Source organism: Halichoerus grypus, chromosome 11 (genome assembly GCF_964656455.1).
Source record: "Halichoerus grypus chromosome 11, mHalGry1.hap1.1, whole genome shotgun sequence".
NCBI lineage: Eukaryota > Metazoa > Chordata > Mammalia > Carnivora > Phocidae > Halichoerus > Halichoerus grypus.
Window position 1 is genome coordinate 25,856,196 of NC_135722.1, and position 14,370 is coordinate 25,870,565.

The 14,370-nt window shown below is 44.3% G+C and overlaps 1 protein-coding gene across 5 annotated transcripts in view; it reads right to left on the reverse strand.

Annotated features, from left to right (window-relative positions):
• Positions 1 to 14,370, reverse strand: part of KIAA1549L (KIAA1549 like) — a 263,990-nt gene that overhangs the window by 103,422 nt on the left and 146,198 nt on the right. For all 5 annotated transcript variants that reach the window (XM_036107246.2, XM_036107240.2, XM_036107221.2 and 2 more), the window contains 5 exons: positions 12,574 to 13,191; positions 10,393 to 10,508; positions 7,996 to 8,215; positions 7,038 to 7,171; positions 221 to 383 (listed from right to left, as the gene is read on the reverse strand). In XM_036107246.2, coding sequence (XP_035963139.2) covers positions 221 to 383; positions 7,038 to 7,171; positions 7,996 to 8,215; positions 10,393 to 10,508; positions 12,574 to 13,191 — 1,251 coding nt within the window. The remainder of the gene's footprint in view (positions 1 to 220; positions 384 to 7,037; positions 7,172 to 7,995; positions 8,216 to 10,392; positions 10,509 to 12,573; positions 13,192 to 14,370) is intronic.

Consider the following 14,370-nt stretch of genomic DNA (forward strand, 5'->3'; position numbering starts at 1 on the left):
TGACGTAAGATATATGAAGGGTAAAGGCGCCTAGCGAGTGCTTACTTCCAATGTGCAATAAACTTGTCATCAATTCAATCCCGGTTTATCACCAATTCCAGTTATTTTATGATAAAAGAGTTGTATGTGCCCAGCACAATAGGTATTCGTTAAATGGAGAAAGGACCCCCGGGGGTAGTGGGGGAAAGGCAGCGTCCCCGTGGGGCATGGACATACTTACGTTCGGCGATGGTGAGCGGCGGGTAGGTGAGGTAGAACCCAACCAGCTCAGCCGAGAGCTGGCGGAGGAGGCTGCTGGCGACCGTGCCGTTGAGGAAGGAGCTCCGATTGCCCACCACGTACACCAAGGTGACTGTCTGGGAGGCATTGGATGTGCTCACAATCTGAATCGACACAGGAGGAAAGGGGAGGGAGACATGCCACGTAAGATGAGGGTCTGTTTCATGGAGGCCGTGGGAGAAGTTTAAGCAGAAGTTGAGGGGAGAAATGAAAGGGAGGTGAAAAAGAGCAAGGAAGAGACAAGAATAACAACACTCGTCATTTATGGATTGTTCACTGCGTGCTGGTTATCGTGCTCAGGGCGCGTGGTCTCATTCAATCCTCACCACAGCCCTGTGAGGTGTATCCAGTCAGGACTCCGTTTTACAGAGGAGGAAACTGAGGCCCAGAATGATAAGGAGACTTGCCCACGATCACACAGATAATAAGTGACGTAGCCAGGATTCGAACCCAGGCAGTCTGACTTCAGGTTTCTAACAGGTGTGTGTTTCTTTTCCAGGGGCTAAATAGCCTCAGGTTACTTTTATGGTTCTGAAAATACAAAATCGAGCATCGAAATGTTACATCTATGAGGGCTCAACTGCTCAGAGAAAGCCTGAGTTAAATTCTGGGGGCATCTTTTAGTTCCTACCCAGCTGATCACCATGCTTAGGGAACAGAGTGAATAAACCTGATTCCAAAAGGAATTCAGAAATATAAAATAGCCTCTTCAGAGAGTGATTACATTTCCTGTGACCTATTAAATTCAATACAGAACATGTAAATATTACTATGAGATGGTGTGGTTTTCTTCTCGAATTTTGTCGAAATCAGTTTTTTCGTCACTGGAAAATGCGGTTTTCTGGGTCAATGTATGGACAAAAATAGCCCACAGATGAGATTTGAAGAACAGATGCAGTAGGAAGTCATTCGAGTGGGTGAGACAGTGTGGGCCTCTGTCTTGGCGTCTGCACCTCCCCCTTCCAGATTCACCTGCCACCCACCCACCCTCATTTGGTTCCACACCCCCAGAGGCAGCCCCTTGACCACCTCAGCGGGCTCCTTTCCCTCCAGCTCCAGCTAAAAGGATCTCGGGAGGATGTGGGAGAGTGGGAGGAGAGGGAGGTCCGAGAATCAGTGTGTGTGTGGGAGCGACCGCTGGCTTCCCATAACTGCTCCGTCCCCTGGCCCTAGCAGGCCCCAAGACTTACAGCCTCGGGTACTATACTCGCCCTGTGGTTTCCCTAGAGTCTGCCCACAGTGCTGCAAAGGGCCCTTTTTATTAGACTTTCTTCAAATTACCTTCATCAGAGTGTGCCCTCTCTTCCTATAGGGAGCTGACTGAAATCCTGTTTTTCCCAGACCTGTACGTGTTCAGACATAAATATCCCTGCAACTTTCCTTTGAAATGTTATTTTTAAGAAGATTGTCAAGAATAGCTTCTTCACATTATTTCCCACTTTTTCCCATAAGTGGAAGTTGCTATTTAATTCTCTACCACAGAGATTTATGATACACCGAGTCAACTCTTCTAGTCAACTCTTGCTCTCCTCTCTGAAAGTATTTTGGGAATGTGGTTGAGCCACAGGTATTCATGCCTCTTTCCCAGGGTACCGAAAAGAAAGGTGCTTCTTTCTGAACAATCCAAAAGACCTCTCCGTACTGCCACCTAAAAAAAATAATAACTAAAATAACTTTTCAACCATTATCTCTAGCGTGAACACTCTATTTTTTGCTTTTCAACAAAACGAAATTTCACTGGTTCCCAAAGAAGCCTACAGAACCTGCAGTATGGATACCTCTACACATACTACATTTGATCAGGTGAATTGTAACTTTTTAAAAAAAATTGTAGCAAAATACACATAAATTTTATCCCGCTAACCATTTTAAGTGTACAGCTCATTGGCATTAAGCACATTCACAGTGCTGTGCTACCATCACCACCACCAATTTCCAGAACTTTTTCATCTTCCCAAACTGAAACTCTGTACCTATTAAACAACTCTCCATTTCTTCCTCTCCCCAACCCCTAAAAGCCACCATTCTACTGTGTGTCTCTATTAATTTGACAAAATTAAACACCTTTTATAAGTGGAATCCTATAGTATTTGTCCCTTTGTGACTGGCTTATTTCACTCCGCATAATGTCCCCCAGGTTCGTCCATGTTGTAGCATGCGTCAGCATTTCCTTCCTTTTTAAAGATGAAGAACAGTCCACTGTATGTATATACCACATTTCTTATCCATTCATCTGTGGATGGACACTGGGTTTGCTTCCACCTTTTGGCTAATGTGAATGATGCCGCTATGAACATGGGTGTACAAATACCTGTTCAAGTCCCTGCTTTCGATTCTTTTGGGTATATACCCAGAAGCAGAATTGCTAGATGTTCAATTTTTTAAGGAACCACTATACCGTTTTCCACAGAGCTACATCATTTGAGTTCACCAGCAGTGTATAGGGTTCCAGTTTGTCCACATTCTTACCAACACTTGTTATTCTCTTTTTTTTATAATAGCCATCCTAATAGATGCGAAGTGGTTTCTCATGGTTTTGATTTGCATTTCATGATGAGTCATATAGAGCCTCTTTTTCATGTGCTTATTGATCATCTATAGATCTTCTTTGGAGAAATGTCTATTCAAGCTCTTTGCTCATTTCTTTATGGGGTTGTTATTATGTTTTTAAGTTGTCTGGGTTCTTTATATATTCTAGTTATTAACCCCCTATCCAATATATGATTGTCAAATATTTTCTCCTGTTCTGTAGGTTGCCTTTTGATCATCAATTGTGTCCTTTGATCCATAGAAGTGTTTAATTTTGGTGAAGTCCAATTTATCTACGTCTTCTTTTGTTGCCTATACTTTTGGTGTCATTTCCAGGAAATCATAGGCAAATTCAATACCATGAAATTTTCTCCTCTATTTTCTTCTAAGAGTCTTATAGTTCTGGCTCTCATGTTTAGGTCTTTGATTCACTTTGAAGTTAAATTTTGTATATGGGGTTAGATAAGGGTCCAATTTCATTCTTTTGTTTGTGGATATCCAGTTTTCCAATACCATTGGTTGAAAAGACTGTCTTTTCCCCATTGAGTGGTCTTGGCACCCTTGTCAAAAATCATTTGACCACATATGCAAAGATTTACTGTTGCATTCTCTCTTCTGTTTCATTCGTCTACATGTCTGTCTTCATGCCAGTACCACATGGTTCTGATTATTGTAGCTCTGTAGTAAGTTTTGACATCAGAAAGCATGAAACCTCCAACTATGCTTTTCTTTTTCAAGATTGTTTTGGCTATTCATGGTTCTTTGAGATTCCATATGAATTCTAGGATGCATTTTTCTATCTCTGCAAAAAAAAATCACTGAGATTTTGATAGGGATTGCACAGAATCTGTAGATCGCTCTTGGCAGTACTGACGTTTAACAAAATCAAGTCTTCCAACTCATGAGCACAGATTATCTTTTTTTTTTTTTTTTTTTGGTCTTCTTTAGTATTCTCATTTTTTTTTTATAGCTAAGAAAAGTGTGACCAATCTTGGTGGCTACTTAACACTAGCTTCATCAATAAGACGTTCACAGGCCTGAGACCCAGGTCATTTCAGTGTTCCCTGAAAGTCATGTCCTATCCCCAGTAGAAGCAGCCCCTACAGGGGGCACTTTCCCACTACCCCTTTACTCTTAGTCTCCTGTGGCTTCTGACATTCTCTTACTTCCCACTCACTCATGCCATAATTCATTTAGCTAATTAGACCTAAAAAAGGCTGGCAGAATGGAAGCCTATTGTTTTGCCTACCCAACATCCATTCTCCTTTTTTCTATGAAGGAGATTTCCTCGGGGAAACACCTCTTCTCTCCACCTGGGTTCATGGGCTTTGTTTGGGTGGGGCTTCCCTAAGTTCTAGGAGTGGGGATAGTCAGGCCTAGCTGATTGGGACATTATATCTCCTTGGCCACAGTTACTGCTTCAGAAATGGGCACATAGTCCAAGTGGGTCCAATGAGAGTTAATCCCAGGATTTTTACTGGAAGGCCACCAAAAAAGGCACTTTGGTTCCATAAGACTGTGAGCAATAAGGATGAGACAAACCTGAAGGTACCAGGGGCCACCATCCCTGGGCCTGAAGATGATACCAGCCCAGGCAAGGCCAAGAGACAAAGAGAGAACTTCTTGAAGAAATCATATAAGCACCTGAACCAAACTGGGCCTGAAGGAAATATGCTGTGAACCTTTCAGTTATAGGAGCCAATTACTTCTTTTTGCTTAAGTCTTGTGCTTGGATTCTGTCATTCACAACCAAAAAGGTCCTAATTGAGTCTACTGCAATCTAGCCCCTAATACCAGTGCTATACAAGTTTAAAAAAAAGTTGCTTTTTCAATGACTTTCTGAACAAATTAAGTATTTATGTGGTCCAGAAAGAATCCAAGGTGCCCCGCAAATTATACTTAATACATTAAATGGAAAGTTATTAATTACAAAACTAGGTCCTGCAACAAGCCCAGGGGGATGGTTAGCGTGCAGCTACACATATGCATGATATAGGGACCTAGAGGGTTCCAAACTCCAGGCAACAAATGGGTTCTGGGCTTCCTGTCAGCCATGGCAAAAAGCAAAACAGGGTTAATGAAACAATTCGCCCAATTATCCATTCATTTCAAGACCTGCTGAAATGTTCAAGAGCATCTAAAATCTATTTAGATGCAATTTTCAAATTGTTATTGTCTTTTCCAAGGAAACTTTGTTACTTACTTTACAAAGTTTCATCGCATGGCCCACGACTATCATATAACACAGAGTGTCTTCTTCTTTTTTTTTTTTTTAAGATTTTATTTATTTGACAGAGAGAGACACATCGAGAGAGGGAACACAAGCAGGGGGAGTGGGAGAGGGAGAAGCAGGCCTCCCACAGAGCAGGGAGCCCAATGTGGGGCTCGATCCCAGGACCCTGGGATCACGACCCGAGCCGAAGGCAGACGCTTAACGACTGAGCCACCCAGGCGCCCCAACACAGAGTGTCTTCTTAAGGCCAAAGGCAGCTTATTTATCTTGGTGTATCTCCCAGTGCCTGATAAACAGCAGGTGCTCAATGGGCCTGTGCTTCCTGAAAACAATCAGAATATGCTCTGCCGCCAAGCCCTAACTAGAATCATGCACCTGTGAGGATCACAAATCCAATCAGAAAGAAAAAGATCTCCCACAAGGGAGCTGAGTCATACTTCTTACATAAATCTTATGTTTGTGACACGTTTTTAGATCTTAATCTAATATGAACCAAATCATAATGAGATACTTCCATATAGACTTTGGATAAATCTAGAAAAGGAAAGCTTCTCGTTCAAATTAAATTGTATGCTTTCTACATCATATTGGCTTTGCTGATAATTCACTTATGCTAAATGTCAATTTCAAAACCACTGGGTTTAATTGCAAAGGATTTAGTTCGGTAAAAACAGAGACATTGGGTTGTACAGTTAATCAGAGAAATTTGGATGAATATCATTAAAAAGCATCTGTCTTGGGGCGCCTGGGTGGCTCAGTCAATTGAGCGTCGGACTCTTGATCTCAGCTCAGGTGTTGATCTCAGGGTCACGTTTAAGCCCTACACTGGGCTCCATGCTGGGTGTGGAGCTTACTTAAAAGAAAAAGCATCTGTCTTTAGTGGGATGTTAGTTATATAATTGCAAAAAAGTGGGTCTGAGAAAAGCTTTTGGTGGCACGTCTACTGTAAGTCCAGGAAACTGAAATATAGTATACCAGGAGTGGGATTTTCCCAGGAAAAATTCATGTGTTTGCCAAAAGTTCCATAGTATAGCATAGTGTATAAGATTATGGGCTTTGACTCAAGTCCTTGTTTCCTTCTTTACCAACCGTGTGACTTTCTGGAAGTTTCTTAGACTCTCAGTTCCGTTTTTGAAATGTTGATAATAATACTTCAGAAGGATGTCTTGAGTATTATGTAGCAAAATATTTCTACAACACCTAGCACAGTCCTGGCATATAGTGAGCCCCAAATATAAAATGTGTATATGTGTGTGTGTGTATGTGTGTGTGTGTGTGTGTTTAAACTAAGGTGATTGTTCATGTGGGTATCTAGAAAATAACTCAAAGCAAATCACAGGATAGGCAAATCTTGATGTGTTAGCTATTTAGAATTGACTCATTTTATGAGACATTTGATTCATTTTTATGGGACTGTATCTTATATGGTATATCTAGTTCAATTTTTAAAATAGTAAATATATTGGGGGCTCAGTCGGTTAAATGTCCGACTCTTGATTTCAGCTCAGGTCATGATCTCAGGGTCATGAGATCGAGCCCCACGTCAGGCTCCGCAATGGGCATGGAGCCTGCTTGGGATTCTCTCTCCCTCTTCCTCTGCCCCTCCCCCTACTCATGTGTGCCTGTGTACGCGTGTGCACTCTCTCTCTCTCTCTAAACAAACAAACAAACAAACAATACAAAATAAAACAAAATAGCAAATGTATTGGGAAGGCCTGAGGAAGCTTCACATGGGAAAATAAATACAAAATCCCAAACCATAGCAGGTTATGGCAAAACAGTCATGGCCATACTGCAGACATCCTCACCAATGCTGGGACTGACTCGACTCAGGGGCCCCAGAGTGGCACCTCCTCCTGTCTACGTCACCCGCCCTAAGTACAAAGTTATATTTACACCAGGCAGCTTTGAAACAGGAAACCAAGTCACTTCTTGCCAACATTCACATTATGCTTGGCCTCTGTCAACTACACAGTTGAAGCGCCCTCCTCCTCACCTGAATTGTCAGGTTGCTTTTGGTATTCAGGACTTTCCTCTCAGCATCCTGGAAGGCCTTCTGCAGTCTCTGTTCCATCGTCTGAGCAAACTTGCAGGACTGGATGTTGTCGGATTGGCTCACAAACTGCAGCACTAGAATGAGAGTAATAAATCAGCACTTGCCAAAGTTGTGTGTCTTAGTTCCTTGGACTTCACAGCAGTCATCTTATAAAACAGCATGATTTTATATCCGAGAAATCAGGCAAACAAGGACGGACAAGGTTTGGTTGTACCTTTGGAAGTGGCTCTTAAAATGATTTGTAATAGAGAAGAATTAAAAGCATGATCAAACCTGAGGTTCCCCTTAATGGAAAAGATTTTGTGATCATTTGGTTGGACTATGCAGACACCTGCTACAAGAATGATAAAAAACAATCAAAGAGAGATCATGCCTTCTATTTCTTTGGGGGGGGAGTCAATTGACCTGTATCACTAAGTTGATCAAATCTTTCAATTTCAATGGTTTCTTCACTCCTGTGGTTTGCCAACCACCTGATCAGAATCACGAGAGAGCTTGAAAGGAAGATTCCAAGGCCTCAGCTCAGAGATTCTGATTCAGGGGCATCTGAAACGTGCTGCTCCAAAGCATAGATTTTATGGATGCTCAGCTCTTATCAGTATCCACTGGTAATACAGAAAAAAATTAAAAATACGGTGCTTGTTGCTCATAAAGTACTAATTATATAAATTGAGAAGGAAGGCTCCCGCGAAGGACTATTTCTAATAAATCCAGGGTTGGAAGGTTAGGTTTCTGTGCAGGGAGCCGGGACAGTTGATTAGCAGGGCCCTTTGAGGAAGGCACACAGGACTTTAAGAGATGATAAAGCAGCTAGCACCGAAGTGTTTAAACAGGTGTCCTCTTGATACAGCCCCCGATCCCGGAATGGACAGGAATCCTTTCCTTCTGAGGTACTTGCCTGTTCTCAGCTGGAAGTAGCCTGCAGGCTGGGGGTTCCACGGGGAGGCAAGGACTGCCACCGACTGCAAGTTTGGGGTATGTTGCTTCAGATCTGCAGTGACGTTGCTGACCCCATAAACACCCAGCATTTCGATCACTACAGCAGGCAAGTACACCAGCCTCCCTTTGGTAGCATAATAACCAACAGTGACATTATGAGAATGTTCCAGAATGTCCACCTACAAAACAAACAGATCCACAGAACTCAGTGTTTATTTCCACTGTACTTTAAGTTTTTCTTGGTATTTCTTAGAACCACAACTGTTATTTAGCAGGGCTGGGGAATAAGATGTTCTCACTCAGCAAACATTCTAATAATCCGATAAAGCATATGTGGATTGGCAAGTCTCAAAATACCAGAATACAACAAAATACAATTTATTTCCAACTTCCATGGAATCGCATTAAATCTGTGGGGGTTTCCTTGATTCCTTAAATGCCTCAGGATAATCCTGTGAGCACCAACGGTCACCCAAGAAGGCAGAGAGGAGATGGCAGGCAAAAGAGATTTCCAGAGATGAAATGCTGGGAAAGACAGCTTTATTATAGCTCTCATTATTTATGAAAATTAAAAGGCAGAGATAATAGATGAAGTGGGGGCTTCTTCAGGACAGGGATTAGGTAGTAAATGAGGTAAATTCCTCTTTCTAAAAGCTAAGAGAAGAACTGTTCAGACTTCACTCCATTCCTGGCTTGTAAATTGGTTCAAGACTGAGGTGAGGATGGGGATGAGCCATGGAGAGTCTCTCTTAAAACTGAGTCTTAAGAGACACTGATGCACTGACTTCTTTCTGACCCAACTGGAAGATTTTGAGGCTTTAGATTTTATTCTTATTTTATTTTGCTTTCTTAGTGTTTTTTAAAAAAGATTTATTTCTTTATTTAAGAGAAAGTGACTAAGAAAGTGGCTAAGAAAGTGACTCCCACTCCAATCCTAATGACGTTCAGGAGCAAGTCTCAGTTTGGGGATTATTTTTATTTTTAGTACCTCTCTAATGCTCGCTAATCATATTTTTAAACAAAAGGACCCCAGGGACATCAGCTTTAGAGCCTTCCTCAAGCAACAATATTTAGCTTGAATTTACCAAGTCATTGCCATTATTCTCATTTTTATGATTACCTTTTATTTGTGGCAAATGATCCTGATTTCCACTCATGGCAAGTACTATCAAACATCCTTTCAAAAGTTTTTAAAAATGGGCTGATTTTTAAAAATGAATTCATAACTAATTATCACAGTGGTCTGCGATGATATGCAGAAAAGGTGAACACTGAAGGTAGTTTGCAAACAACCGAAGTTTGGTGAAAATTACATGTCAGATGACCAAATACAAATACTCACATTTTCAACTTTCAAGTAAAGTTTCTGATACAGAAACCACAGATGCTTTTCACGAAATGCATTTCTTTTTTTTTTTTTTCCCTCAGAATTATATAAAAGGGATTGACAGGGGCGCCTGGGTGGCTCAGTCCGTTGAGCATCTGACTCTTGGTTTCAGCTCAGGTCATGACCTCAGGGTCATGGTATTGAGCCCTGTGTCAAAGTCCATGCTCAGCTAAGAGTCTGCTTGAGATTCTCTCCCTCTCCCTCTGCTCCTCCCCACAACCCCCCCCCCAAAAAAGAGATTGACAATGACCAATAAACTATGTACCAAACCTCATTCCTAGTCCTTGGTGTGGTCATGGAGACCATGAAGCTGAATGCAGCTGCAGGACAAGCCTCAAAGGAAAAGAGCCAGAGCAGTATTTTTAAAGTGGTGAAAATGGTTGTCCACCAACTGCCAATCACATTTAGGGCTTTAAAACTTGGCATCAATCCCAAAGAGTGCAAAGCAAGGCTTCCATTGCTTGGATATGCCATGGAAATCAGTTGGCAGTTGTTAAATAGTACTTGGCATTAAAGTGCTTGGGGGAAAAATGTTTATTTCCCTGTCTGCTGCTGGCTATTGAAGCAAAGTTGGACTCAATTTACAATAATTTTTAAATGTCCAGAAATAAATCATTATCTACAATGCTGAGGAAGATAAAGGTTTGAAAAGCAATGGACAGTTTCTTGAGAATTACACTAACAATATTAAATACTTTCCCTAAACAATAGGATAATGGGACAATTTAAAAAACAGTATATCTGGGCTTGAAAAAAAAATAGATATAAGGCAATTAACTTCCATTTTTCCATCTCAAAATTTGACCTTTTTCTCCCCAGTCACCACACATTAGCTATTTGCCGAAATGAAGAAACATGCTACTTCTGACAAGTCCGGTTACGGTACCCAGGGAGGAGGAAAACAATCTAAACAAACTCTGGGCCCAAGAGGAGGACAGCTTAGTCTAATTACAAAAGTGAGGGGCTTACGTGAGCTGAGACGTCATTCTGATGGAAAGCCTTCCGTAATGCCTGCGTGAGCCCTTTGGCTACACTGAACTTCAAGGTTTCACCGATCTGCGCTCTCCTCTGGGTCAGAAAGAGAACTGTGGGACCAAGCAGAAGCACGGTAGTCAGGGTAAGGCAGCAGACACCCTCATTACTGAGCTTCCCTCTCCTCTCCACCCTCCACCTCCTGCCAAGTTCTGAACAGAGCTGGTGAGTGCAGGTCCAACCGATGGGGGCGGTGGGTTGCGCTAGTAGCTCTGTTGGTCCCACTCAAGTACCGAGAAGGGAGGCCCTCGTATTTGTGTGACCCTAAAGGAGAGAGAGCTAATACGCTGGCTGCACTTCCTTTCTGACCAACGCTGCCTTTGACTTTGAAAACTGGGTTCAGCGGTGCCTGGCCCTAATGGGTCTGCAAGAAAATGCATGCAAGAAAATTCCTGCAACAGCGTTCCCTGACAGGCTGCTGACGTGCACGCCCTGAGTGAGGTCCTGCAGCCTAAAACAGCCCTGAATCGGGAAGGGGCAGCCCCACACCCCACAAGATGGACAGAGAGCGGGATGGAGACCCGGGGTGGACAATAGGCACCTGTGATTAAAGGTGACAGGCACTATTTGAAGGGAAGTCTCCGATGCTGTCGAAGGCCTTAGGAGGAACGTCCAGCCCGGACTTGGGCAAGGGGATGGGGTTCAAGGAAGGTTTCCTGAAGTTTCTGCTGAGTCCTGAAGGATAATAGGGAATGAGCAGGCCAAGGGGAGAGGGACGGCCCCCCCCTGCTCCCAGCAGAGAGAAGACCAAGTGCAAAGGCACAGTGGTGAGAAGCGAAGCCTCTCAGTATACATGTTTAGGCTTGGTCCTGTGGGCAACAGGAAGTGAAAGGTTTTAAGCAAAGGCATAAATTTTACAGAGTTCCATTGCCTGCAGACTGGAGAACAGATTGGAGGGGGGGGCGGCTAGTCAAAGGCAGAGAGATAAATTTGGTTTTTGTTGCAGAAATTGAGGTGGGTGATGACAGGGTGAACCAGGGAAGGGGCAGTGGGGGGGTGGAGAGAAAGGGTATTCAGGGAGTTAGAACTGAAGGGCCCCCGTGGTTGACCAGGTGTGGCTGGGGTGACAGGGGGTGATAGAGAATGGGGGGAGAATGTTCCAGACTTCTGCATCTAGGTGTTGGGGTGGCCTGCCTCTCAGAGGAGGAGGAATGGAAAACCAGATGGTATAATTTCTTGAGAAATAGAAAGCGATACTGTACTTCCTGCTATGCCTAGTTTCACAATTTCCCATTTTAGAATAGGGTACATCTCAAGATATAATTTCATTTAATCCTTTGTGGGGTGAAGAGGAAGGCGGGACTCGAGCATTCAGCATTGGCATGCTCTTTCAAACAATGTGTCTAATGCTTTTTATAGCAAACACTACCACACTGTTAAAAGCAGCCTGGGCCTTCCTGCCCTGCTTGGCTGCAACTGGGAGGTGGGGGCTCGAGATAGCAGTCACCACCCAACTTTCTCAAGGCCTCCTTTTCAACATCAGAAGAAATCCTGGGCACCCTCATCATGCAGCTGTACTTTTATTATCCGCTGGCTGAAAAAATACATAACAAAAGCCTTTCTGGGGGCACCTGGGTGGCTCAGTCGGTTGAATTCTGTAGTGCTTCCAAGATTTGATATTTTACTAACCACTTCATTCATTCATGTGAGACATCCCTGATTTGTTCTACAGGCAAAACTTGCTACACGTTCGTCTTCTCAGGCCCCCTGGCAGAAATGGTTTCCCCGGGGGGCCTCTGATATCAGGACTGATCCCGGGACTAGATTCCGTGTCACACAAAGCTCCCCTTCTCCTCTGTCACTTATGATAAGGACCAGGGGTTGTCAACCTCAGCACTGTGACATTTGGGGCTGGATTATCCTTTGCTGTAGGACTGTTCTGTGCCCTGTGGGGTTTAGCAGTATCCTGGTCTCTGTCTCATTACATGCCAGTAGCACTCCCCCTACCCTCCAAGTCACAGACACCCCAAAACGTCTCCACACATGGCCACAAATGCCGTCTGGGGGGAGAAGGAGCAAAACTGTCCCTGGTTAAGAACCACTCATCTCAAAGAAATCAAATACTTCTGCTACATAATTCTGCTGCTTTCAAGTAAAATCAGGACAGTGGACTCTCACCTGTCTTCACCAGGAGCTTACTGGACATCTGGCACTCCAGGTTGGATGCCGTTTTGCCAGTGGTGACCCCGGCAGTCGACGCAGCGGGAAGAGCGGCGTCTGTATTTCTTGCTAGTGCAGGTGGCACGCGGGTGGCCCTCACTGGGGCGGTGACGGACGTCAAGGCTGCTGTGCTGGTCAGCGGGCGTGCGGTGGATGCCCTGGGCATGTCCGGGTTGGTGGGCTTTGGGAGGCCCGTGTGCATGGCTTGTGGTTTCCTGGGGAGGTGTGTTGTGGACAGCAGGCCTGAGGCAGTGCCCGGGTTGCCTTGCATGGCTGTATGAGCACCCACGGTGTGTGCTGTTCTTGCAAACATGTAGGTTGGTGTGAATGAGAAGGCCGGATGCACCGCCCCCGCTGTCGTCTTCGGGCCAGGCGCTGCGCTGTTTGTGGCATTTTTAGCTAGGGCAGTGGTCCAACTGCTCTTGACTAATCCCGAGGCCATGGCTGCCGGGCTGCTGCCGGGGCCCTTGGCGACCAGGGCTGCAGACAGCGCCTGTGGACTTGATTTCCCCAGGGACGACGTGGCTACTGCCGTTGCTGCTGTCGGTTCTGCCCTGGACGACACTGAGGGGTCCGCTGCAAAGAGAAAAAAAGCAAAGTCTGTCACTTGTGGTGGTGATGGATGGATGTAACTTACGGGTCTGCTGGCGTGGAAAGTCTCTGTGCTCTGGAATTTAGGCAAAATGGCTCTAGGTTCATTAAGTCAGCTACCCATAGTGAGGATGCCACTTACAGAAACCTGTGGTTGGCAAGAAGGACATTTAAATTCTGAATACAGATCTTCCTCGCCTTACGATGGGGTTATGTCCTAATAAACCCATCGTAAGTTGAAAATATCATAAATCAAAAATGCATGTAATACACCTAACCTACCGGACACCATAGCTTAGCCTGGCCCACCTTCACCGTGCTCACAATACTTCCCTTAGCCAACAGTTGGGCAAAATCGTCTGACACAAGCCGATTTTATAATAAAGTGTTGAGTATCTCATGTAATTTGTGGAATACCGTACTGAAAGTGAAAGAATAGTTGTGTGGGTACAGGAGGGTTGTAATTGTATCATTGTCGACCCTCGTGATTGTGAGGCCGACTGGGAGCTGTGACTCGCTGCCCTGCCCAGCGTCACCAGAGAGGATCATACTCATCGCTAGCCCGGGAAAAGATCCAAGTTCAAAATTCAAAGTAGGATTTCAACTGAATGCCTATTACTTTCACGCCGTTATAAGCTGAAAAATTGTAAGTCGAACCATTGTAAGTTGGAGACTGACTGTACTTTCAAAAAACTCAAGTCAGCAGAGGATCGAGGACATAGCTCTCTGGGGCTGCTAACTCGTTCATCATCCTCAAAGTGTGTTTCTGCTCCTTCTAAGCAAAGCTGGGTATCTGTGTTGAACTTGAAGATCCTTTGTCCACAGAAGCAGTCATACCTGTTTTGGAGGTACTGGAAAACAAACTACCTGTATGAGTGGCTGTCCATTTGTTGGGGCCCTGAGAAGCCAGCCGCACTTTGGATGGGGTCCTGAATCTGGCCCTGGTCGATAGAGGAGGAGATTCAGCCGTACTGTGATATCTCAAGAGACTCTGGAATGGTGGAGAAGCGCTTATCACAGGAGATGGAGAGATGTCACTGGAAATGGAGAGACTCGTATCCCTTCCATCTGAAAGCACTTCGTGCAAGCCGGCTGTGGAAGTGAGCCTTGGAGAAGCTGGAGAAAGAGCACATGTTGGATGCACAGGCAGCTGCAGGTGGGGAC